This window comes from Malaclemys terrapin, chromosome 9 (genome assembly GCF_027887155.1).
Source record: "Malaclemys terrapin pileata isolate rMalTer1 chromosome 9, rMalTer1.hap1, whole genome shotgun sequence".
Taxonomy (NCBI): Eukaryota; Metazoa; Chordata; order Testudines; family Emydidae; genus Malaclemys; species Malaclemys terrapin.
The window spans coordinates 17,522,256-17,549,753 of NC_071513.1; the positions used below are offsets into that span (position 1 = coordinate 17,522,256).

General features: G+C 42.4%; 1 protein-coding gene across 4 annotated transcripts in view; it reads right to left on the reverse strand.

Moving 5' to 3' along the window:
* Window positions 1-27,498, reverse strand: part of COL4A6 (collagen type IV alpha 6 chain) — a 197,313-nt gene that overhangs the window by 52,906 nt on the left and 116,909 nt on the right. For all 4 annotated transcript variants that reach the window (XM_054039034.1, XM_054039035.1, XM_054039036.1 and 1 more), the window contains 10 exons: window positions 20,175-20,309; window positions 18,216-18,260; window positions 12,496-12,612; window positions 10,250-10,318; window positions 7,113-7,148; window positions 6,044-6,106; window positions 4,879-4,914; window positions 4,525-4,566; window positions 3,242-3,334; window positions 1,454-1,507 (listed from right to left, as the gene is read on the reverse strand). In XM_054039034.1, the coding sequence (XP_053895009.1) occupies window positions 1,454-1,507; window positions 3,242-3,334; window positions 4,525-4,566; window positions 4,879-4,914; window positions 6,044-6,106; window positions 7,113-7,148; window positions 10,250-10,318; window positions 12,496-12,612; window positions 18,216-18,260; window positions 20,175-20,309 (690 nt within the window). The remainder of the gene's footprint in view (window positions 1-1,453; window positions 1,508-3,241; window positions 3,335-4,524; window positions 4,567-4,878; window positions 4,915-6,043; window positions 6,107-7,112; window positions 7,149-10,249; window positions 10,319-12,495; window positions 12,613-18,215; window positions 18,261-20,174; window positions 20,310-27,498) is intronic.

A 27,498-nucleotide genomic window follows, 5' to 3' on the forward strand; every position in this document is an offset into this window, starting at 1 on the left:
GTGCACGGAGGCTCCCATGGTTTGAAAATATTTACCAGAGCTCTGCTCCGGATGGCTCCAGCTGAAATTTAAGCCCTGTATTTAAGAAGCCTAATAAAAAAAACTGTGTTTAGAATAACAGATGCCAGTACAAATTTTCTTTACGCACAGTTCTATCGATATATATATTGAAGCGATTTGTAAACAATTTACTCTATGCTTCAGAAGCTTCACAAAATATTTGTCCCTTCAATTTTACTAAAGATACTGTGTTTACAAAAGGCTGAGGTTGGGGAAAACAACCTCCTAACCTCCTGATAAAGAGGAAAGCTGTTGTTATTCTTCACGTATGACACGGGGGCTGTTACAAAGCTTGGAGTTACTGAGTATTAAAGCTCAGTGCATTGTAACTTTAAAACTAAATTAGGGTTACCATACGTCCGGATTTTCCCGGACATGTCCGGCTTTTGGGGGCTCAAATCCCCGTCCGGCGGGCTCGGCCGGGGCCTCTTTGGCCGGGGCCGGGGTCGCGGGGCCGGGGGCATGGTGCCGGTCCGGGAGCCGGGCCGGGCGCGCGGTGCCGGGCCGGGAGCGCGGTGCCGGGCCGGGGGCGGGAGCCGGTCCGGGCCCGCGGGGCCGGGCCGCCGGGGGGTGCGCTGGGCCGCGGGGCCGGGAGCCGGGGGGCCGGTCCGGGGTCGTGGTGCCGGGGGGGTGCGCGGGGCCGGGCCGCCGGGGGGTGCGCGGGGCCGCCGGGGGCCGGCAGTGCTGGGCGGGCCGGGGGTGGTCGGCCAGGGCCGGCACCCCAGGGCCCGAGCAGACACCCCAGGGCCCGAGCCGACCCAGGCTGGAGCCGCCGGGGGGGCCAGCCTGGGCCGCGCCTCCTCCCCCCACACCCCCCCTTACCTGCTTCAGGCTTCCCGCGAATTAAATGTTCGCGGGAAGCAGGGGAGGGGGCGGAGACTTTGGGGAGGGGGCGGAGTTGGGGCGTGGGCGTGGGCGGGGCTGGGGCGGGGCCGGGGCCCCGTGGAGTGTCCTCCTTTCGGAGGCACAAAATATGGTAACCCTAACTAAATAAAGAAAAGCTATGTTTAAGTAGCATTAGAGGAAAGTAGCATTTTTAATGTATTGTAACAGCAAAGGAATGTTAAGAGATGGTGCCATCTAGTGGCCACATGAAGGGCTGTGATGACTTTATCTTCAGTGCCTCTGCAAACTGCAGATCCAGTGTACGAAATTAAAGCATTTCAGTGACTGTAATATCCGTTGCACAGGAGCACCTCTGTCTCAATATCTGTGTAAGAAAGAGCCCCCAGATACATTTCCACTCGAGGGACAAAACCCACAGGCATTACAACCAGATTTTCAAAGATTTGGAGGGGCCTAAAGATACAAATCGGCAACCAGTGGGATTTTCAAATGCACCAAGGCACCTAGCACCTATTAACATTGAATATTTTTTAAAAATCAGCCTTACCAGAGGGCCAGGGAATCCTTTACTCCCAGGGAATCCTTTAGGGCCCGGCTCACCCTGCCAACAAGGAAAGGACAGACACTGTGAATGAGTCATTAAAGGGATGAGATGAAAAAAAGAGGCTTGTCCTGCTCACTGAAAGTGCACATTGAGATGGACAATCTACAGTCACCCAGTGCACCCTCATCTCCTCAGTCAGATGATTTCATAAGATGGAGGCCCATAGCTGGAAGGAAAACTCCAAGCCCAGCGGCCAATGCTGCAAAATGCTCAGCACCCTCATTTATCATGGAAGTTGATAGCAGTTGAGTGTGCACAGCACCTCCTGGGAGGTGATCAGCTTGGGCAGGATCAAGCCTTACAAACATACATCTTCACAATTATGCTTACCGTCACACAACCAACAATGAGGCAGAGAAATCCAACAGGAAGGCCTGGGTCTGAGCTCACCCCAGCGAACTCGCACCGACTACAGGGAGTTTCTCCTGACATATAGTTAGAAGTGAGATCAGAATGAGGCCCCAAATGAGACTATCTAGGGCCCAAAAACTGCAGCCCTCACTCAGTCCTTGGAAGTTAAGCTGGAGTAAGGACTGCAGGATTTATCTCAGCTCCTTATTATATTTGTAGAAATACTGATGTGCTAAATATATATCTCAGTAATTGTCTGAGATAGTACAATCAAGCACATGAATCTGATTAGTTTTGACCAACGTGCAGCATAACAACAACAAAAGAGCTACAGCTTCACTCTTCCTTATTTATTTTTCTAAGAGGATTACGTTTTCTGCTTGGGTTAATGCGGTTTCACAGTTCACAGATCCAGCAGAAATGAGCTATAGCTCTTAATTTTGTGCATTCATTTTTTAAGATTTAGAACTTAGGTAGGCTTAAGATTCCTCTTTCTGGGAGGCTTGGATTCTCTCAACCACCGTAATGAACTGAACCAAGTGTCAGGAGATTTCAGTTCAAAAAGATTTAAGTCAGTTTAAAAAGTAGTGCAGAAAAGTACTGATCAGTCCTTATTCACCTGCAAAACTAGATCCTAGCTCAGTTAATCATTCGCAGAGCTGCAGAAACATACAGCACAGCTAGCTTGGACTGTGTAACAGGTGGCTTTAAACAACAACAAAAACTGAGATATAATCACCAAATTTCATTTTTATGCCAGGCAAACAACCCATGTTTTACAATCAAAAACGATCACAGGAGGGCAAGACAAGTTGCTAATCTTTGCCTTTCCCAAGGGAACAGAAGTTGAATAGTATATTTCCCACAACATGTGTCTCAACTCTGAGCAAACGTAGCCAATTACTGAAAAAAATGCTACAAATATTGTCAAAGCTGGGTCTGCACCCTTGTCCACTGAAGTCACTGGAAGTATCTCCATTAACTTTAATGAGCATCAGATTAGGCCCAGTGTTTGAAAAATGGGCTGCTGCTTGTTTTGATGCAGAGGTATTCCTTTACACAGAGAATTATTTCTATTTGAAGAATCTTTCTGAGGTTGGAGATGGCTGAAATGAGAGAGAAAGCCCATGTGTGTGGGCAAGAAGAGGGAAATGTTCCCCCCTCACTGCCATATTTTGACCCTCTAAGTGAACCTGCAGGGACAAGTTCATTTCTTATCCTCTCACAAACCAAGTCACAAGGTTCAGTCTGCAAACACCTTTGGGAACCAATCCATGCAGGATTTGAATAGCCCCAGGATTGTCTAGCTGCTTCACTCAGCCTTAGCATCAAGGAAAGGAAAAATTCAGCATTGTTTCCAGTAGAGTTGAGTTTACAAACCTTTACTCCTGGTTTCCCTTTTGGAAATCCCATGAACTCTAGTATCCCAGTGGATGGTGGTGGACCTGCAGGGCCAGTTGGCCCGACATCTCCCTGTTGACAATTGGGGAAGATATTAATGTAAGCAGAACATCTTAGATCTAAGGTGAGTGACCCATGATTCACTGAAAGCCACTCAACTCAGGCCTTGCATGCACAATATAAAGTACTAAGGCTGATGTGGGAGCTTAGCCATGAAAGCCAAAAGGTCAGACTGCAAATTAACAAGAACAAATGCATTGTATTAAAGTAGTGTGAAGTAAAAAAGCATGTAAGAAAAAGAAAGGTCAGTTATCGAACAAACAGAAAAATACACAAGAAAAACCCTAAAGCCAGATACAGAAGAGATGAAAATGAAAGACAGAAAGGCAAGGCAACTAGAAAGACTGGGATGTAACAAACACAAAACATCATGAAGCAGATGATGTGAGGAGAAGTGAAGGAAAAAGCCCAATAACGTAATCACTCCCCACACTTCCCAACAACTGGGCAGAGTGGGATTTTCAAGAGCACTTAGTGTTGGCCTGACTCTGGTCCCATTGAGGTAAACTGGCCACAATGGGAGCAGAGTCAGGCCAATGCTGGGCACTTTTGAAAAATCTCTCCCTGCAAGGCTCTAGCGGGTCAAGTTCTGCACTTGTGTGCATGCCAGGTAAATCCCACCAAGGACAATGGGCCTGTACAGAGTTTATGTCAGTCCAGAATATGACCCATTATATTCACCAAGCTAATGGGATTAAATTAACAGGGTTTAAATTAAGAAATGGAATGGAACGAAGGATAAGGATCTGACAGGTGCTGAGGGCCATCATCTCTCAGTGGAGTCCTTCCTTGCAGGAGATGCTCAGCATCATGCGGGATCAGGGCATTGAAGAATTTTCTCTCATTCTCCTCTCTATCCGCCACTGCCTTTCCAGCTGTAGGAATGCTTCCCAAACTCTAGCCCCATTCCCTTTGCAATCTTAGCTCTCCTCCTATTCGGACTCCATTTGTCTTCTAAATATATCTGGGTTGAATTCTTGACCATGGTAGTAAGTGTCCTAGTAGAAATTCTTGGGGGGTCACCTCCTGTTTGTTTATTCCCTTTGTGAGAACTACCAACACAGGGCCAAATAACACATAGTGAACTTCTCAATGCCAGAGCTGAGGACTCATGTCTGAAGGGGAGATTTCTAGTGGGCACATGTAGGACTATGGATAACTATTTTTGTAGTTCTCTACAGAAGTGAATCAGTTCCACTTACCTTTTCACCTTTCTCTCCTTGGAAACCTAATCCCATGTTACCCTGAGGAAAAAACAGTAAGAATTAATGAATAAAGAAAGAAGAAGAAGATGACGATGATGACAAATTAGCTCTTAGGGTGACAATTCAACAAAACACTCAAGCATATGACTTCAGTGGGACTTAATCACAAGAATAAGTACTTGCTAAATCCTGGCCTGGGTTAGCATCTTTCATCCAAGGGTATAAAATATTTACATTTAAGTGGATTAAAAAAGAAACTATGATAAAAAATAATAAACTCCCACAAAAAACCTGGAGTTTCTCTCTTTAGGACTCAGGTATGAAAAGAAGACATGAAGGGAAGGTACTCACTTTTGGTCCTGGTGGCCCCATTGCACCCTTTGGCCCCTAAACATGAACAAGATAAAGTTTTTATTTATTTTAACTTAAACTTGGATGCAAACTATGTAAAAAAGTCTGGGTGTTTAACATAATTTTGGGGTGCTGCTCAGTTGAGGATGACCCAAGCCCATTGACATCAGTGGGCTTTGACCTTCAATGGTTTTAGTGGCCAGGAAAGCACATTGTCATTGTGATAAATTAAAATGAACAATTTGAAGAAAACTACAGCTCCAAAAAGGGGTGCTGGAACAATTTCTATAGAGCCATCGAACCAAACTATAAACCCTGTATATGATGGAAACCACTTCAAGCCAGGGGGTGCAGTAGCACCCCCAGCATCCCTAGTTCCAGCATCTATGGCCCCAAATTGTACTCGTTTCAAAAAATGACAGGTGTTGTGCAGTTTATTGCATTTTTACACGAGCCAAACTGAAATCCTAGTCTCCTGAATGCATCCCTATCGAAGGTGATTTTTCAAGATATTGCATGGGGATTTAGGCCTGAACATGCAAACGCTTAAAGTTTTGCTACCATGAGTAGGAACTACTCACATTAGTAAATTCAAGCATGCACGTGTTTGCAGGATTGGGCCTTATTGACCAATACTCCATACAAAGAGCAGAAGTTTTACTCTAGTGCCTGCAATATACTCTGAATTTAAAAATATTTTGTATTTAAAAGGGATGCTGCTGCATTTGCAATCCCTTCTTGTATAAACACGGTCAGTTTTGCTCTACAGTGGATCCAACTTCCTCTCCTCCCATTTTGAGTGTTGTGTCATGCTGTCTTGTCCAGTTTGTACTTACAAGGCCAACTACATATGTTGTTCCCAATATTAGGTTCCACGCAGTGAGTCTGCACTGGAATGGGTTCACCAAGGTGGATGAAGAGGGTGAGTGGAGCTTTCCTATTATTGCAAATTTGAAATCGTTCCTGTTTTTATTACATTTTGAAAGGCAATGATTTTCACTTAGGTTTAATAGCCATACAGGTTTTTATAGCTAAATCACCATTTTTACGAAGGTAATCAAAACAAACAATTTCAGGGACATGAAAATGGGCAATGGTGGAAAAATGCCTGTGTATAGCACTACTTTATTAACAACACTGAATACAAAGGTTAAGGTTTCCTTACCTGCAAACCTGGCAATCCTATAGGACCCACAGAACCTGCTGGGCCAGGGAAACCTTTTGGACCCTATCAGAAAAAGTTTTAGGAAATGTATTAAGGAACTCAACTCTTCAGGTCCCACCCTCCCATTTAACTAGTTGTCACCATTCTTATCGGCCCTTCACTGATGCCTAATCCCAGTTAATTTAATACAAGAGAAAATATTAAGACACAAGAAGACAGACCAGAATGTAACACTGGCTTCTATTCATTAACAAAGCAAATACCCTCATCCCAAAAACAAACATTAATTTTGTGAGATAGCAAGTACCTTCGATGAGATGCTGAGTACCTTTAAATTCATGTACTTCCCTGGGAGCTGATGATGCTCAGCATTTCACAAGACTAGGCTCTTAAAAAGACACTGCTCTGCCATTTTGTAACTTTCCCTCCAAAAACTGTAGAAGGAGGTGCATGGTGACAGATAAGGGAACCATTTCCATTAGTCTTATGTTTGATAAAAGTTTGCTTCTACAAAATATTAATTCAAGGCCAAATTTTACTTGGCAACGTCCCTTTCACTTCTTCAGTGATGGAATGGGAATTGCAAGGAAGAGCAGATTAAAAAGCCTACAGAACGAGCAGGACTTTCCTCATTAAATCCTGACAAGCTGATGGCAGGGTGTGTCTTAAAATCATATACAATATCCCTGGAAAAATGCATCTAATTTAAAACACATGACAATTCATTGACATTATCAGCATTTGTTTATCTGGAAAATCATTGTTACAGAGTTTAGCATTAGAAGGGTGTTTGGTTTTAAATGTAAAATTGACTGCAGGTATAGCCAAAATCCAATCTCCTTTGCTATGGTGCAAATCTGGAGTAATTTAATTAAAGCCAGTGGAATTACTCTGGATTTACACTTATGTTACTGAGATCAGAATTTGGACCACTGAGTAGAAATGTGCCTAAACTGATTAATGCAAACAATTAATAGTGTGCGGGAATTGACCTAAAAATGAAAGTATTATTTTCCTTTTCAGTAATACTCATAAAAACATGATTTCAAAAATAAATTAAATAGCTTACAGAAATCCCATCCAATCCAGGAAGGCCATTTTCACCCTAAAAATGAAAAATAAATTAATAAAAATACATTATAACAACAAAATATAATTCATGGTCATTATATTTTATATAAACAGAAATATTTAGGTAAGTAAATATTAGATCACATGTAATTAGAAAAATATTTATACTTAAATAATATGTATTTGGGTCAGTCAGAGAAGGAAGTCCAAAAGCCATGAACCATGGCAACTACATTCATTTATGTTTGAGCAAAGACAACACTGAGAAAAATCAAATTTATACAATGACCAGTACAATATTGTATTTTTGTAAAAGTATTTTTTAAAAAGTGCTGCTTACTGCTAAATATACCTTTCACTATTAACATTTCAGATGGTGATTTTCCATGAACATCTAAATTCGTGAATAATTATCTATTTCATAAAAATTAATAAGGCCTGGTCCACACTAAGCCCCCAGTTCGAACTAAGATACGCAACTTCAGCTACGTGAATAACATAGCTGAAGTCGAAGTATCTTAGTTCGAACTTAAAAGTACTTACCGCGGGTCCACAAGCGGCAGGCAGGCTCCCCCGTCGACTCCGCCTACTCCTCTCGCAGAGCAGGATTACCGGCGTCGATGGCGAGCACTTCCGGGATCAATTTATCGCGTCTACACAAGACGCGATAAATCGATCCCAGAAGATCGATTGCTGGCCGCCGAACCAGCAGGTAAGTATAGATGTATCCTAAGTTAGCGTATATAATTGATAGAACTGGTCAGAAAAGCTTGAAAAGTTCAAAACTTTGACCAAAAAAGGAGAAAAAATTCTGTGACATTTTTTCCACTTTGACTAGTTCTAGTAACTTATTAGTAGTGAGTATCTATGTAGCACCAGAGTATGTACGTACACACACACACACGCTCTCTCTCACTTGATATATCGAGGGCTGGATGCAGAACGGTAATGAATGCCTTCAAATCACTATGGCTTTAATGCAACCTGTTCAGAACCCCACTGGAAGTATTAATGCAATCAAAACTCTATTTTTAATTAATATATGTATGTATGTATCAGAGTATGTGAGCACATGTACACACATCCTTGAACGTTAAGCTAAGCAGATTCTTTCATTCCATGGTTTAAATGTTCATTACATTGGCAATAAAATTATGGATATAAAATTCTATCTCAGATATAAAACATCTCAGTTCCTCATTAATCACATAGGGTGAAATCCTGACCTAACTAAAGTCAGTGGCAAAACTCCCACCGACTTCACTGGGGCCAGGACCATGTCCATAATGTTCATGTGTTTGAAGAATATAACGGTTTACCAGTTGATACATCCCAGTGCAAAGAGCAATGGGGATAATGGGCAGTGCTTGGAATCCAACAGCAAGAGTAATGTTAACATACACTAGGATTTTGCTGGTCACGCTCAGCAGTGATCCAGTGGCTTTACCTGACTAATGGAGACAGGGTGAAATCCTGGCCCCACTGAGGTCAATAGGAATTTTTGCCACAGGATTTCACTCTGTAATTCTAAGGGCAAGGGCTACCATTGGCTTTTTATCACAACAGACCTAATCTGAGAGAGAAGTCGACCATGTACAGAGGGGTTGTGGCTGCTACAGAAGGTCTCTTCCATGTTATTCCTGCATCTAGAAGCTCCTGCCACTGCTTCACACAAGGCAGGACAAGCCTGCAGGAGGTCCCTCATTCTCAGTTTGAGGATGGTTGGTTTCTGCTGGTGCAGGAATTGGCATTAGAGGTGCCAGGCCCATAGGTGTGCCCTACAACAATGGTCTGGTAACTATATGGGGACAACAGGACATGGTGAGCACGGTTCTGTGGGTGCACATTAGTCCTGCTGAGGGATAAACAATTTGCATCTGTGTTGCAAGGACTATGTACAGGAACTCCTCACTTAAAGTCGCCCCGGTTAACGTTGTTTCTTCGTTACGTTGCTGATCAATTAGGGAACATGCTCGTTTAAAGTTGCGCAATGCTCCATTATAACATCATTTGGCAGCCGCCTGCTTTGTCCACTGCTTGCAGAAAGAGCAGCCCGTTGCAGCTAGCTGGTGGGGGCTTGGAACCAGGGTGGACCGGCAGCCCCCCGTTCAGCTCCCCGCTCCCCTAAGTTCCCTGTGTGCCGCCACCCAGCAGCCTATCAATTGCCGGCAGTTCAGCTGTCCCTTCCCCCACTGCCATGTGCTGCTCCTGCCCTCTGCCTTGGAGCTGCTCCCCGGAACCACCTGCTTGCTGTGCCGCAGGGGAGGGGGGAGAGGAAAAAAGTGGGCTAATATCAGGGTGTCCCCCTCCCCTCTGCTACTGCCACCCATTTATCCCATTTCCATAGAGCGGGGGGAGACACGACATGGCTCAGAACGGAGGGAGCTTGCAGGCAGCAGCTGCTGGTCTCAACTTGCTGATCTAAAAAGGCAATGTTCTTACAGTGGGGTCAGCATACTTAAAGTGGCAATGCACAACTCTCTCTCTCTCACACACACAGGGTGTGTGTCTGTCTGCCATGCTGTCTCCCCTCCCTCCATTCGTGCTGCCTTGTAGAGTGTGAGGCTACATTAACAACCATGTGTTAACCCTTGAGAGCTCAGCCGAATGCTAGTTCATCATTTAGCAGTAAGACATTCCCTGGGAAATAACCCTCCCTCTTCCACCCTCTGACTCCACCACCTCAACCAAGCTTCACAATCATCATTTCTGTGTACAGTATTAAATTGTTTGTTTAAAACTTATACTATGTATACATATATATAATATAGTCTTTTGTCTGGTGAAAAAAATTTCCCTGGAACCTAACCCCCCCATTTACATTAATTCTTATGGGGAAATTGGATTCGCTTAACATCGTTTCGCTTAAAGTCACATTTTTCAGGAACATAACTACAATGTTAAGCGAGGAGTTACTGTACTTGTAGGTTTTCGGTGTAATAATGTTTGTGTTGTTAAAAATAAAGCTATGGCCTGCTTTCATAAGCCATAATTTGTGCCTCTGCATCCAAGCATACCCATGACAAACTTGCCCAACATTGTGAGTGATTTAACCTGCAGTATATACCCTGTAACATTCAGAACACATGTAGGTTTCTTCTGCTATGTCTTCTCCTGCATGTTGACAATTCTTACCTTACTTCCTTTAGGGCCACCTTCGTCATACACAGGATCTCCTTTGGGACCTTTGGGACCAAAGCGACCCTGTTTTTAAAAGAATGAATTTACAAATCTATTTTTCTATAATCTGTATAAAAAAATTTTGAAAAAATGTTTTTCAGCAAAATACACTGTGGCAGATCCTCCTCTATGGAGCTATGCCAATTTATACCAGCTGAGGATCTACCCCTTTATATTTACCTTCTCACACCAAAGCATCTTCATGCTATAATTAAATCAAATTCTACAAAAATTTTATCTGGTATTCTCCCCATTTACTTTAGATTTTTCTCTTATTCTGAGCCTTCAGACAACTGAAACCTTGTCTACACTTATCGGGGTTTTGACGCGCGGCAATCGATGTATTGGCGGTCAATTTAGTGGGTCTTGACCCGCTAAATTGGCCGCTGATCGCTCTCCCATCAACTCCTGTACTCCACCTGAACGAGAAGCACAAGGGGAGTTGATGGGAGACAACATCGCATAGTGTGGACCCCGCAGTAAGTAGATCTAAGTACGTCGACTTCAGCTACGTTATTCCCCTTAGCCAAAGATGCGTAACTTAGATCCATCTCCCCCCGTAGTGTAGACAAGGCCTGAGTAAGTATTTTTAACATATGCTTTGATAGTATGTAACTCTATTATTAACATCTCTGTTCATACACTCATCTGTTCTGTGATGGGTTGAACCAATCACCACTGAATTAAACTTAATTTTGACCCATTAATCATTATGGGACAAATTGATTCGTGGGGTAACTCAACTGAAGAAACTGCAGTTATATGCAGGATGAATTCATTTTATAGCTCTAGTTATGCCACCTGATCTTAATCTTAATCATCCTATTGGATTTATTTTAGGTAATTTCATGTTAACTGCCAATTTAATTTGAAGGAAGATAAGTGAGCAGAGCAACAATTATGGCCAAAAATATAATCCTACAAGGATTATAAAAAAAAAAAAGGCAATTTGAACAGTATGTATGAGTAAATTGGCTTCTCTAGAAATCATTGCTTAAATCTGATCATATTGCTTAGGTTTTTTCAGTGTCCTATGAACTTCAGAGTTCAACACATGCATACTTTTGTACCACATTTTTTATAAAGATTCAGTGTATTGACATTAATAATGTCACTCGTATTTGCCAACTATATTTTCTTCCCCTTCGCCCCTTATTCACATGACTAAGCCTTACTCATGCAAAGTAGTTCCACTGATTTTAAGATTACTCATATGAGTAAAGTTTGTAAGATAATTTTTCCAGCCCATTCTGTGTCTACAATGTGAAAATAATTCCATATCTTTATGCTTTATTTAAAGGCTTAGGGTGAAATTTTAAAAAGTGCCTAAGTAATTTAAGAGTTTTAGTCCCATTTTCAAAAGTGATTCACACACTAAGGCGCCTCAATCCCATTGACTTTCAATGAGACATAGATGCTTTTGAAAATTTTACCATTAGTCTTTTTTGCTGATGTTGTTGAACAAATATAGATTAATGCAGACTTGCATAATGCTAATGGATTCCCAACAGTACCATGGAAACGAGCAAGCCAAGACTATAGTACCTGTTAGGATGTCAAGTGGAATTATACTAGTCAAACAGTTAGTCCTGGTCTACCCTGGGGTGAGTGGGGGGGGGTAAATCTAAGGTACACAACTTCAGCTACGTGAATTACACCTAGTAAATCAATCGTTTAGCTTGTTAAACTGCTGGTAATCTTTCCTAAGTATCCTAAGACCTCAATTTCCTGAGTTAGACCACAGTTCATGAAATCATCCATTTGCAGGAAGGGTGCTTAAAGCACACGCTTCACTTTAAGCACATGATTCAATTCAATTGACTCAATGGGACTGAAGCACCCACTTAAATGCTTTTCTGAATTGGGGCCTTCTGGCTGATCCTGCAAGTGCCTTCAACTCCTACTACGGTCAGTCAATGGGACCTCAGAGCGTTCAGCACCTCACAGAATTAAACTCATAAGGGCTAAATCCTGTTCACCTTGAAGTCCATGTCAGGATTGTCAGGGATTGAAGGTTTATTCTAATGTGGCAACATACCCACCTTCAGGAATTTTATCTTCTATAGTTACTCTTTTAACAATTCACCTAGAAACAACATGAGTTGATTTCAAATAACACTATCAACATTCCCCAGGGATTCATGAGTCGTTTAGTAAATAGTAAGAGCTCCAGAAAATACTGTGTTAGCCTGAGAACGTACAGGTGGTCCCTGTGTACCAGGAAACCCATCCAACCCTGAAACGCCAGGACTCCCAATAGAACCATTGCAGCCATCAAGTCCAGGAAAACCTCTGGGCCCTGGCTGGCCAGGGTGGCCCTGTATGAAAGAGAGAGCGAGCGAGAGAGAGAGAGAGAATGAATTACACACAGTATTTTAGCATTAAAAATATTGTCCCCCAAGTCCCAGTGTCTACCACATTACAGTGCAACACAAAGACAGGTTGAACATCTAGGGTTCACCCCTGAGTTCTGCCACGTGGCAGCTTCCCCCCACCTGCAAAGGAAGTCAAGCCTGCAGAGGGAAGTAGTAAGAGCTTAATCGGCCTGCACTCTCCACTTTGGAACCTGACTGCAAAGCCCTTAGCTTAATTTATTTGATTATTAATTAAAATCTGTCTCCCTGGGATGGTGTCACAAGAAGCACAAACATCTTGTGTTTGTGGGGTCCTAGCAGGGCGGTATTCATTCTACATTACTCCAGCACAGTGCAAGCACTACAGCACATTTGGTAGGAAACAGCAGGCAATGGGACCAGTGCACAGCGGTTTGTAAGTCTTAGTTGCCATCGGGGGAGTTGAACGTATACAAGTTAGAGCAGGAATAGGCCCAACAGTGCTGTGCACTGACAGTTCCAAACTGTTCTACATTCAAATTATTTCACTGACCCGAAAGTCTTTAACTAATTGCCTTTAACAAAAGTCATTGTAATGGTCAGTTAATAGCCAGGGAAATGAGCCTGATTCTGATCTCACGCCAGTTTTACACGGCGGTTGCTCCATTAACTACAGTGGAGTCACTCTCGATTTACACTGGTGTAAAGAAGAGAAAGTAATTAAAAGGGCCATATTCTGATCTTGAGTGACATATGGGTTTGTGTGGACAATACAAGGACAGGCAGAACCATCAATCAAAGAACATGCCAGGGTATTAAGTGTCTCCTTATTCCATCCTTCTTCCCACAGGAATGAGATTTGTGCCATTCAGAGGCAGCATTGTGTGACTGGAAGGGGAGCAGTACATATTTAACAGCTCTGTCTGCCTCCACGGCCCTAGCCCTGAACGATTTCACAAGCCATTTTCAATTCATCCTGAAGATTCATCTTTATGGTGCAACATTAGATACATTAATGACACATCCAAGGGAAGTGAAAAATAAGCTACAGAACCCTGCATTCTTCATGCTTGACCATTGGAGCCAAATTCACATAATTTTCAGTCTCATGCCTCACTTAGGGTGACCAGGTGTCTGGTTTTCTACCAGAACATCCGGTCGAAAAGGGACCCTGGCAGCTCCAGTCAGCACCACCGACCGGGCCGCTAAAGGTCCAGTCAGCAGTGCTGCGGCGCTAAGGCAGGCTAGTCCCTACCTGTCCTGGGGCACCACACTATGCCCCGGAAGCAGCCAGCAGGTCCAGCTACTAGATGGGGGGGCCACGGGGCTCCGCGTGCTGCCCCCCCACACCCCAACCCCCTGCCACAGCTCTGAGCCCCCCAAACCTGGAGCCCCTCATCCCCAACCCCATCCCACACCCCTGACCCCCTCCTCCACCCCAACCCCCTGCCTCAACCCATAGCCCCCTCCCGCACTCCATATCACTCAGCCCCACCCCCCAACCTGGAGCAACCTCCTGCACCCCAAACCCCTCACCCCCTTCTCTTCATGTGTCAGTATATTTATGCCTGCATCTGTAATTTTCACTCCATGCATCTGAAGAAGTGGGTTTTTTACCCAAGAAAGCTAATGCCCAAATAAATCTGTTAGTCTTTAAGGTGCCACCGGACTCCTCATTGTTTTTGTGGATACAGACTAACATGGCTACCCCTCTGATACTTGACACCATGCAAGGGAAATAAGAGTGTCCACACTGGGTTTTGCATTACTATACCTAAACCAGTTTAATTAAACCATGCAAAAGTTTGTGTATAGACAAGGCCCCAGACCACAGTTCATACAACATTATGCTCCCTGCAAAATAATCTTTTAAAAAATAAAACACGCTAATCACTGTTAATTTGCTTATCTTCAGCTTGGCTGTAAGATATCTTATGTCAATGTGCCCCTCTGTAATGAAATACAAACACTGGGTCATGACTGCTCTTATTTTCAAACCCAACACGTGCTTTGATTCATACAGCAATTATCCCATGGGACACATTGCTTTTGTGGGGACAGGAAGGGTTTTGTAAGTTTTGTAAGCGGTCTCTTCATTTCTATCATAGCATCCTATTACACCTTCTGTACTGGATGAGCCAGATTCTGATCTCATTCACTCCATCATAAACCTGGACTAGCTTCACTAACTTGAAGCAATGGGATAGTACAGACGTAATTCAGGGCAGAATCTGGCTCTATGTAGAAGGGATCAGGCACTGATGTAGTACTGTTTTAATGTCTTCCTTCTCCCTATAGAAAAGGGACAGTGCATGCAAATAGCACAAGTAGAGTGAAGTAAATGGCAGGCAGTGACACAATACCAAGGTGTTGGCACTTGGAATTTAAATAGTAGCATCAGTCTCCATAATGTCCACGTCAGATAGTTAAAGCCTCTTCTGAAAAAGCATCACACATACACATTATACATTCCCTTTGGACTGTGAAAAGCCTAGGATTCCCTACCTTCTGGCTGATCTGTATTCTTAGTTAATTTATGACATCCTGTTCTAAGAGCCTGATCTTGAGAGATGCACCCACAACTCTCTAACTTCACTGAGCGGTGCCGGTACCCATCATCTCCAGATCTAGCCTTAAATGAGATCTTTTCCCCACTGATCAATAGAGCTCGTTTGGCCTGAAAAATTGTGACTAATTGTTTTCACTGCTCTCTCCTTCTCTAATTCCGGCTATCACATGCTTTGCCAGATCTGCTAGCTCAGCACAAAGGGAACAGGTACCTCAACAGACTAAGTCAGGAGAACTTTAGTCTGTAATTATGGCATGGCAGGGTGGATGATTCGCAGGCTCATGCTAACACAGAGTGTGTGTGTGTGTGTGTGGGGGGTGTCATAAAGGGAACAGTTCCCTGGGAAGTAGAAAAGGGAACCGGTTCCTCCAAACCCACCAGAGCCCTGCTTTCTCTGTCTCTCTCTCCCCTAACACTGTGATTCTGAAGAGCGTGCTTTCTAAATCAGGTTTCAGAGTGGTAGCCGTGTTAGTCTGTATCAGCAAAAACAACGAGGAGTCCTTGTGGCACCATTACTTTCTAAATCAGACAGACTTAGTGCAAAGGCGATCTCAACAGGAGAGCTCAACAAATGTTTAAAAGAAGAGAGAAACAGATGCACTCAAGAGTGAATGCAAAACTAATCTAATAAGCAGCTTCATTTATCATTAGAGCAAAGGGACCACTTCTGACCAGTGCCAAGATCAAAATATAGTCTCTTGCTGCCCCAGGTCTGTGTTTCCTGGCACAGACAGTGACTCGCGTCTTGTAGAAACATTTCCTTTTAGAGTACTGTATACTCAGCTAAAACCATGTAAATCTTCTATCTCTATTTCCAAACCTTTGCCAGGGATGTGTTTGAGTCTAATCCCCATGGGAAAAATTAAACATATACAGTAGAGAGGAGGACTTAAGAGCCTTTTCTACAATCTGTCTAAGGCTAACAATTAATAAACACATGCGGCTGCTGTACGTACTAGATCAAAGGCATGCATCAGCCCAACTGCAACACCATGATTTACCTGCTATCAACATTTCACAGGCGACCTCAGCTGGCTACCACAGGGTCACCATTAGGAGTCCCCTTTGGGCAAACCCCTTTGGAGTACTGATAAAACACACACACTCACTCACCCTCCTGCCCACACACCATAATCAGAAGAGTGGTTATGGTGTTAACTTTTGTGCACAGAGCAATGTGTTTTTACACACACACACACACACACACACACACACACACACACACACACACACACACTAATGAATGTAGATATGTATTTCACAGCAAGTCTAAGCTTTTCCCTATCCTGAAATGTGATTACAATAATACTGGAGAACTATACATATTTTCCCAAGCAGCAGGATTCTCTATTTTCACCATGAAAAGGAGCCATTTATCTCAGCAGCAAGAATGAAAACAAAATGCACTGCTTTTAAAGTTTCCACTGCCCCTTCTCTGCATCTGTAAGGGAAAGATGGCTCCAATCCAGTCTGAAGTTCAGAGGAAGAAAGGCCATACTCTTGAATAATCTGTGTTCACAATGAGCAAAATCAGCCTCCTCCCACTCACCCACCTGCAGGATGCTGTAAAGAAAACAGATCAGATCCAGACAGGCATGAGGTTTCAAATCCCCTTTGTTTAACTCCCCTAGCCTTTGCTTGGAATGTCTGTAGCTGCCAGCTACCTGGCACTCTCCACAACAGTATCGCCCTCTCCCATGTTGGGAATTCCCACTCCCCAGAGCCTTATTTGAAAAAACACCCTGAGAACAGCTTGTTCCCACAGTGTGTTCAATTATATTCAATATTATGGGAACAGCTCAGTCTTGTTACATTTTGAAGATTGGCTGATGGAAAAAGAAAAAAAAACCTCAGTGGCAAGGGAGCAGAAGAGCACAGAAAGCAGGCAAAAGATGAGCAGGGGAAGGAGAAAAGAAAGAAATCGGTAAAGGCAGGGAGAGGAACTTGGGTGGAACAGGAGGGAGCAGAGCACAGCTAGCCCACAAGGTCCCAACTGTACATTTCCAACAAACATTTTCAGAAACTGTCATTTTTTTGAGTATTTAATCAATTCTAGAAAAGAGAATGAGGGAGAAAACACATGGTGGAGGAGAAGGAAGGACACAGAAGATGGAAAAAATCAACAAAGAACAGAAGAGAATTAGAATGCAGAAAGGGAAAAAATGCAGAGTGAACCAAATAATGTAGAGAGAGAAAAGACTAGAATGGAGTAGTCTGCATTAGTTTAAAAAAAAAAAACACTACAAAACCAGAACCAATAAGGAAGGGACCTGGAAGACATCTATGCAAGAAGAGCTGCAAGAAAACAGAGTGGAGCAGGTCAAAATAGTCTGGATTTTGAATTTGTGATGAAAATTCAGTTTGATAGAAAACCATGTTTTGACAAAAAAAATTCAAGTTCTCTGTCAAGTTATAAAGAAAAAGAAACCAAATATAATGGATAAGCTGGGGAGAGTTTGTATTTGGTTCCATTATCTGGAAAAAGCTGTAGCTGCCTCTTTCCTGTTTTATTGGCAAAATGTTCTGGCCAACCCAGATCCAAATTAGAACTAATTAGCCCCAAGTATGGGAAGCAAAGAATCTCTGTAGGGACTCTCTACTCCAATTTAGCAGTTCCACTTGCAACAAGAGTTTACTAGAAATAGTTCTGAACTAAAATGTCGGATGTGAACACCTTCGAACATTGGTGAAGCTGAATTATAGATGCAAACATGCCTCAGATTCAGTTCTCGTTCTTATACAACACAGATGTATCCCTTGCAAATGTCCATTTATCTGATACTCACCATCAAGGTATCGGAGTCCCTTACAGAATGACATGGAGTGCCTATGGAGTCTAATCAATCCTCCCCTTTTACCCCAGACAGAAGACAAAGTGGTAAAATAATTACATTAAGATTATTATAATAAATATTATAGAAAAGGTTTGGGATGAGCCTGGCATTGTGCCCTTGCACATGCTGTCTCTGTGCTCAAATGCAATTGCCTTATATTTAAATATTTACACACAAAAACTCACCGGAATTCCATTGATGCCTTGAAATCCAGGAACTCCCATTGGACCCTAAAGGAAAGAGGGCACAAGTAATACTTTACTTGGACCAGCCTGTCAGTCACACCCATTTTATTCTTTATATAGTACCATATATCACCCAGGTAACTCTTTTACTCTACATCTTGGGAGGGTGGATGATCAAACATGCTCAGTGAAAGGAGTACAACGTCTCATACGAGGCACCCCAGGCTCCTTCATTTTCATGCAGTCAACGAGATGGGAACTGAGGATGCTCAGCAGACAGGCTGCCAAATTAATGCCCCCAAAATGTTTTCACTCACTATATTAAAAGTGAAACACAAATTGTTATTGCACCTCTGGGGCACAGTGGGATGCCAGGCTAAAAATACATGGCTTTCAATACAGATTAAATCCTGGCCTCACAAATGTTTCAAGAAATATTACAATTGGATCTGTGATTTTGTCTGTACCAGCCTAGACCATTATTCTCAGATGTTGCCAGCTGAGAAATATGCAAAACATTACAGTAATTTACATTACTCCTGCATCTGTTCCAACTGATTAACGTTGTCTTGTCTCTGCCAACCTGTTAGAGCTGCTGGATGTTGCATGTACCTCCATAGTCAAAGAAAAGGTCTATGATAGGAACAGCTATCCCGGAGCGGACAAGTGGTTCAATAGTGGCCAATATTTGCTGCTTCAATTGAAGGTGCAAAGCAGGCAGCTCCAGGATAAGCGTCCCTCAGGGAAAGTTTCTTCCTAATCCTCGATAGTCAGAGGCTGGCTTCTGCCCTAAAGCAGGGGAGTTTCTCTCTTCCAGAACTCTTGATTATTGTTTTAGCCCTTATTGTTCAAATTCTAGATGTTCTTTTTATCCTTGTTTTGAATCATGCCCACCACAGACTCAGCAACACCTTGGAGCAATGAGTTCCACAGGACACTTGTGCACTGTGGGAAGGGGGGTGGAGTATATCCTCTGCTCAGTTTTGAAGGTTTTGCTTTTCAGTTTCACCGAATGTCCCCTTATTCTTGTCTTAGTTGAAAGGCTGAATAGCCGTGCCCTCTCTGCCCTTTACCCCAGTCATTATTCTGAATCCTTACTCGTTTCCTCTCTAAGGTTAACAGTTCCAATCTTTTCAATCTCTCTTAATATGAGGGTTTGGTCATGTCTTGTTTCATTCTCATCACCTGTCTCTGAACGCCCTCTGTTTCTGCTCTGTCCCTTTTGAGGTTGGGTGACAGAACGGATCACTAATAGCATGATAATATCTTCTGTATTATGTTCCATTCCATTCCTTATATAGCTTATAATTGTGTTTGCTATTTTGGCCACGGCTGCCCTTTCAGAAGATGTTTTCACTGAGTTCAATAATGCTCCAGTCTTTTTACGATGTTATTACAGTTAATTTAGAACATGGTAAGATGTAGAAGTAATTCATATATTATTCCCTCATTGTGCATCACTTTGCACTTTCCAACACAGAATTTCACCTTCCAACATGATGATCATTCACTTAACTTTGGTAGGGTCTGACTGTCTGAAACAGGCAAGGCAGTTACATTTCCCTCTAGGGGTATCCCCGTAATGCCCCACCCTTCTTTCATCTCTTCTTGTTACTTATATCAGGGCAAAATACATTCTGATGGTTATGTAAAACAAAAGACTCCACATGCGATGTTGAAGCCCATTTTGCTATGAATCAGCCAACAGAAGAGGACAGGCTGGACTGTATATACTAGCCTGTATAATTCAGCGACCAAGATTGTCACCCTCAGACTAAATTCAGCGACCAAGACTGTCACCCTCAGACTAAACACAGGGGTTCCTCTGGAAATGTTTCTCAAAAAGTATATCCACTTAACAGCAGTGAGATAGTCCAGTACTATTTTTATTCACTCATAAAGAGCTGCTGTGATCACATCTACTGCAGGGAAAAAGAGGAAAGCACTTACTGAACCTACCTTATCTCCTTTCAGTCCAGCTGATCCTGGAGAGCCCACTGCCCCTCTCTCACCTTTTGCCCCTGCCAAACCTTCTTGCCCAGTAAATCCTGGAGCACCTATAGGTCCTTGGTTCCCAATAGGTCCCGGTCGACCCTGAAAGGGTTACAGTAAGAGATAAGTCAAATTTTCCATGCTTCACAAATGCCCTGCATGTCTCAAATATAACAACACTGGCCAGAGGACTGTAGGCAGATCAGGAAAGATCTCTGAAGGTTCCCCTGTACATTATTGGTTATAATACTCATCAGAAGTATTTCAGACCATGTAGACTGAAGCGTAAAGAGTGAATTACACAAATAACGAGATACCCTACTTTTCCAGGAGGACTTCTGGCAATTCATCAGGTGGTAGGAACAATGGAGGAGGATGGCATTTGAAATCAGGATGACTACTTCTAGATGAGGTTAACCCCTCCAGTTCCAAGCTTTAAAGATAAGTACAAAACATCTGTACTTGAAAAGGTATCAAACACAACAGAGGGACGCCAGGAAATGCAATACAATGCTTAGTCTTGCATGGGTCACATGCAATCAGAAGACTTGCACTCAGAAAACACATTGATGTTAGACTATCACCATACTTGGCTCAAGATCGGTGGGGACTCCAATGTCCTCTTCTGTTGCTTGGTAGACAATACGTGGATTTTAGGTCATGCCCCCTAGCCCTTATGCACCATCATTGTTCCTATCCTGACTAACTTTAGGAAGAGAAAGGCCATGAATGCCATTTTCCAGGGAAGTGTTCACCTTCTGTAGGGTTTACATAAAAAGAAAACACAGAGCATAATGTTTGTCCTGCAAAAGCTTTAGGCAGCTGCAATATCATCATCTCCCGCAGGGGATATGCAGAATGCTGAACTCTGATCTGGCAGCTGACCAATCTGATAAATACTACTGGCCCAATTCTTTGTTCAAATACTCCAGTGTAAAATAGGAGTCACTCCACTTAATTCAAGGGGACTAGGACCCCATCGTGCTAGGTGCTGTACCAACACAGAACAAAAAGATGGTCCCTGCCCCCAAAGAGCTTACAATCTAAGCATAAGACAAGAGACAACAGCTAGATACAGACAGATACATGGGAGACACAAAGAAATAATGAGACAAAGTTAAGCATATGCATAACTGCTTTGCTGGCCAGGGCCAAAATATGCAGCACTTTGCATGTTGAAGCCCTATATGTATTTTTTGTGCCGATAAAAGTTAAACCATTTTGAAAAAAAAGTTGCTTCCCACACTGAGGCTCATCTGCCCAAACTCTGGCCCAGATCACATCTACAAATTAGACTGGAAAAAAGGGTTCAGAGCGTAATTGCTTATGCAGCCACAACAGCATATTTGAGTCATAGTTTATGGCCAGAAGGGACCACCAAATCATCAGTCTGCCCTCCTGTTTGTCATAAACCACCAACAGCAGCCAGCGCCTGCATGTTAAATCCAACAGCTGAAAAGAAGACCAATGTATGACAGCCCACAGGAGACTAAACTATGATGTGCCACAGGCAGAGCACAGGAGGGACGGAGATAGGGTGACCAGATGTCCTGATTTTATAGGGACAGTCCCGATTTTTGGGTCTTTTTCTTATATAGGCTCCTATTACCCCCACCCCTGTCCCGATTTTTCACATTTGCTGTCTGGTCACTCTAGACGGAGCTGCAAGGGGCATCAATGCTCAAGGCCCCTGCAATGGCAGGGAAATGATTAAGCCAGCTATATGCATGAGCCACTACAAAATAATATTATAAAAATAAAACATATTTGTCCATTTCCTCTTTCTCATGCAGATAATGTTATTCTGTAGTAGCCAACAAACTTTTCCACTTAATTCTCAAGAACATGCAGCATTTTTGAAAACGAATTTATAGTTCAAATGAAAGTGTTACTCTGGTGGCAATTTGACGGTGTAAACAATACATGATATTTGTGATCTGTATTCAGACACAATTTGTGCAACCAGAGCCCCACAATGGCTCCATTAGCAGGGGAAATAATGCAGTAACTAAACATTACCAAAAGATGGCAAACTTTTTTAAAACTGTAGAGACAAATACACAGTTTAACATCTTTTATTGTTCTGATATCACCACAGAAATCACAACGAAGGCTGAGTTATGCAGAGCTGTCTTGTAAGAGTGTGTGTAAACTGAAGGGTGCTTAATTTGTAATTAATTAAGCAATTAGGTGCTGGGCTCAAGCAATTTTTTTACATTCATAACTGATTTAGCAACAGGTGCCAGGGCTATGAACTGCCAAGCCCAGAGGTGCCAGGGCTCAATCCTGCCAAGCTCTGGCACAAATTAAGCACCAAATCTGAATCCACTTATCTGTAACTGCTTACGGAACTTACTGCAGGTATTCTCATGTTACTTGCAGAAGACTGAAGATGTGTATCAACATTCTGTAGTATGTGTTACATTTCCCCAAATCTAAAGACTGTTTTTAAAAAGTGGAGTGTCTGTAATGCAATGACACAAAATATTCACAAAAATAAGGTTAAAGACAATCTCCTTTCATTAACTAGTATTGTGTCCCAGTTGGAACAACATTTAAAATAAAAGAAAACGTGCTTTAGTTCTAGCTGCAATGAATATTAGTAAATGAAATCAACAAGATAATTCACATGCTGGTCTGGTTATTTGAGGTAAACTTTAAAATCAAGTCAGGAACTCGCTAAGGTCTTGAGAATTTTGCAAAGTTTTATTTAAGAACAACATAGGCTGATCACATAGGTCAAGGTTCTTCTATATTGATAAGCATAGTCCATTCTCTTTGCAATTCTCTTTTTTTCAATCAAAAAGGGACACACACATTGATGCTAGTGCCTCACAAGTGTCAACAATAAATATGAACTTCCTGCAGGTGCTGTGCCTCTTCAAGTTCGTGCCCAGAAAATAAATCTACTGAAGGCAGGTAAAAGCACAACCGGTTGAGAGTAAAATATTCCCATTTAAACTGCTGGCATTAGAGGATAGTTGTTAAGAAAACTCTTAGAATCACAGACTATCAGGGTTGGAAGGGACATCAAGTCCAACCCCCTGCTCAAAGCAGGACTAATCCTCAAACAGATTTTTGCCCCCATCCCTAAACGGCCCCTCTCAAGGATTGAACTCACAAGCCTGGGTTTAGCAGGGTAATGCTCAACCACTGAGCTATCCCTCCCTTGTTAATATCATGCATACAAAGGTGATTATAAAAGATTGGAAGGCCAGTTCAACCTGGTGAGTGAACAGACATGGGAACTTCTTGCATAAAATTGGGAGTCCTGATAAAATAATCTTGGCAACTGTATACGCAAAAACAGAGATTCGTGTTACCATTTTGTAGTATCTATTCAAGGAATTCAGAGATAATCCAAAAGAGACAAATACAGTTTTAAACCCAATATCGTTTGCACTTTATACATGTGTAGCCATTTAGAGCCATATTATCAGCTGGCAAACACAGCTAAATTAAATAGGGTTATTTCAGCAAAGCATTTGGTCTAAATTTATAAATATATAGTTTGACAAAAATTTTAAAAATTAAATCACTTCCTCTTTTACTTACCTTCTAGGACCTGTGTTCAGATTCTGTGTTTCCCTTGCAAGTGTTGTAACCATTACTAACTGCCTGGAACAAAGTAAGGAATGCAGCTCCTTATGGAGTACCATTCTCAGCAACTGTCGCTGGAGGCATAAGGAACCCTGACCCCAGGCCTTAGCAGGAAAAAGGTTTTGTGGTTTATTTAAAAAAATGTATTTGTTTGTCATTTTAACCTGTTGTTAATCTGGGATTTTAAAAATATTTTTCTATTAATTTTTTAAAGCTTTCCAGTTTCCTTTCCCAGCCCAGATGGATCATCTCACCACATACCCCATGATCTTTCTTCATTACAGGGACAGATTTTTTTTTTACAGTTTTAGACCCTCACCCTTGTGTCACAATTGCTTCTTCTTGGTCTTTTGGCTGAGGTCAAGTGTACCATCTGTTTAATATTTTCTACTTTTTCTGTGTGGGAACTGTAACATTTACAAGGGGGCGGACTGTGATCTGAAACGGCTTTGCAGTCTCTCTTCTGACCTCATTTTCAATCCGAGGCAAATATCAATGACATGCTCTGAATTGAAGGCCAGATGATGATGTAAAGGCAACACAGCTGAAATATATGCTGAAAACGAGCACATCACCTTTGTAATCAAACGGTCATCTATTAACTCAGATACAGCAATGCTAAGTGAATCAAGGTTTCTTCAAACACTGCTGTGATGCCTTCGCTTGGTGTAACTCTTCACATCATTACATGAGTGTGGAATTCTACCTCTAAATGTGCAACTCTTGAACTGATATGAAATTACCGTTTAAACAAATATATTTTCCTAGCTATCCAATTCGATAAATGTGTCCAGTGAAGGCAGCATGGACCCTTCTGCAAGTCTTGTCTTGTCTGGGTCACTTTGATGAGGGAATTAAATGTGTTCTCTGTGTTCTAATCCCAATGAGTAAAATATTTCCTATTTACTTAGCATCTCACAAGGAAGATTTTAATAGCACTTGAAGATGGCTCTGGCATGTCACTAAACTCACAAAGACACAGCAAAGTGCCTCTAATCTCTCCAGTAATGTGATTATACTATGATAATCAGGCTCTCATGAATTCCCCTTGCTTCCTTTAAGTCTGTGAGGATTGAAACAGTGTTTTCCATGCTGAAACATATGTCTTGTCTTCACTGCTAAAAAAGATGCATTTTTTTTTTACTGTGGGTTATCTTAATGCACATGAGCTATCATACAGTCAGCTCTTCACCCCACTCCCTGTTGAGTTGATCTCAGAGAGTTTACCTCAACCTCATGGTAAAACTAAGGTGCCTTGTCTTCGCTGTGGTTTTACTTCGGCATAGTTCATGCGAATTAGTTACCCCAAGGTAAGAAACCCTACAGCTTTTTTAGCAGCGAAGACAAGGCTGAAGAGAAACTTTAAGCCACATTCAACAGCAACTTCAGCAGATCAATAGCGCCCTCTGTTTTTAATCATCATTATTGTTCAATATTTATATTACAGTAACCTCTAGGCGCCCCCCGTCAGGATCAGGTCCCCATTGCGCACCTATGCCAATGGTATGTTTCTACTTCTTGACTGGATGACAATTTTTTTTTTAATAAATAGATTTTTAAATAATGGATACCAAACAACATCTGCCAAGTATGAATTTTTGGATGAATAAGGATTTGTGCTAAAACCTGTGAAACTTTTGTGACTTGTGAACATTTTCATGACTACCCAATAGTTGTTTGGATACTTCCAAATAGGTAAAAACTCAATCTTGTGAATGATAGTGAACCACAACACACGCTTTCATTCACAAACATATTTGTGTATCTGGTTTTTATTACCCAACCACCTCTCAATTAGGATGGCTGTGTTCTTCTAGTGACGTCCCTGTGGTAGGAACGAAGCAAATGGCATAACTTCATGACAGAACATTGCATTTCCCTTGACATTTCCTGGATTTTGTCCATTTGTGCCACAAATTCAACGTGATTCAGACACTGTTTTATATTTAATTATTGCAAACGGCTAAAAATGCAAAACAAGTGGCTCAAACTTTTCATCCAGCTGCTAATGTTTTTGCTCTGGTATCTGCCTGCAGTAACCAAGACTGAAAAGTGACTGAGAGTGATGGGGCCAGCATATTCCCTTTGAAGCACCACATCACGGTAGGAAACAACACAAAACTGTCTGAAAAGACATTTTGATCACAGTGCCTTTTGAAATGGAAATCGTTTTATCAAATGTGCCCCCCCCCCCCTTGGCTCACATTTCAATTCACCTGTCTCCTGGACTGTCACACTGAAAGGCCAGCATGATGGGTGATGATCATGCCTCAGTAAGGAATTTACTGCCATGCAAACAAAGAAGTCACAATTAGAGTATGTCTACACTACCCGCCGAATCGGAGGGCAGCAACTGATCCAGCAGGTGTCGATTTATTACGTCTAGTCTAGACGCGATAAATCGATCCCTGAATGCTCTCCCGTCGACTCCTGTACTCCACTTCCACGAGAGGTGCAGGTGGACCCGACGGGGGAGTGGCAGCAGATGACTCACCGTGGTGAAGAAACCATGGTAAGTCAATATAAGTACGTTGACTTCAGCTACGTAACTTAGATCGATTCTCCCCCTCCCCCCAGTGTAGACCAGGCCTTAGTCTATTGTCCCTGCCCCTTTTGACCACTTTAATATCCCACAGAAATTTCCACCTACTGGACTGGGGTGGCTCCACATAGCTCCGTGAATTCCAAATATACATTTCCCCAATGCTTTTGTTAGGTGGAAGGAGAAGACATCAATTTGCTTACTGTTTTCTCTAATCAAGGTCTGGAGCCGGGTCATGCACCTGACAGCATGCTGGTATGAAACTGTTCCTTGATTTCGCTGGCACAAAATAATATAAGTGGTTGCTTATTTGGGGCCTAGGCCTGTAACCTTTACTCACTTTGAGTAGAAATTTATTCCAGGATTATGGATTCACCAGCAGGCAAGCAATGAAGAGGGACAAGGTCAACAGGACTCCATGAGAAGTAAAACAGAGCAAGTGCCAGAGTAAGTGCAGAAAATGAGAAGTTCTAGGTATGACTATTATTTTCAGAGTTTCAGGTTTCAGAGTAGCAGCCGTGTTAGTCTGTATCCGCAAAAAGAACAGGAGTACTTGTGGCACCGTAGAGACTAACGCATTCATTTGAGCATAAGCTTTCGTGGGCTACAGCTCACTTCATCGGATGCATAGAATGGAACATATAGTAAGGATATATATATATATATACACATACAGAGAACATGAAAAGGTGGGAGTTGCCCGACCAACTCTAAGATGCTAATTAATTAAGCATTTATCAGCAGGAGAAAAAAAAACGTTTGTAGTGATAATCATAGAATATTTTTGTTCTTTGGTGTGTGGTTGCTGGCGAGTATTTGCTTCAGGTTGGAACCAGCAACCACACACCACAGAACACCACAGAACAAAAACACTAACCCAGGAACTTAACCTTGCAACAAAGCCTGATGCCAACTCTGTCCACATATCTATACAAGTGTCATCATCATCATAGGACCAAATCACATCAGCCATGCCATCAGGAGCTCGTTCGCCTGCACATCTACCAATGTGATATATGCCATCATGTGCCAGCAACGCCCCTCTGCCATGTACTTTGGCCACACCGGACAGCTCTATGCAAAAGAATAAATGGACACAAATCTGACATCAGGAATCATAACATTCAAAAACCAGTAGGAGAACACTTT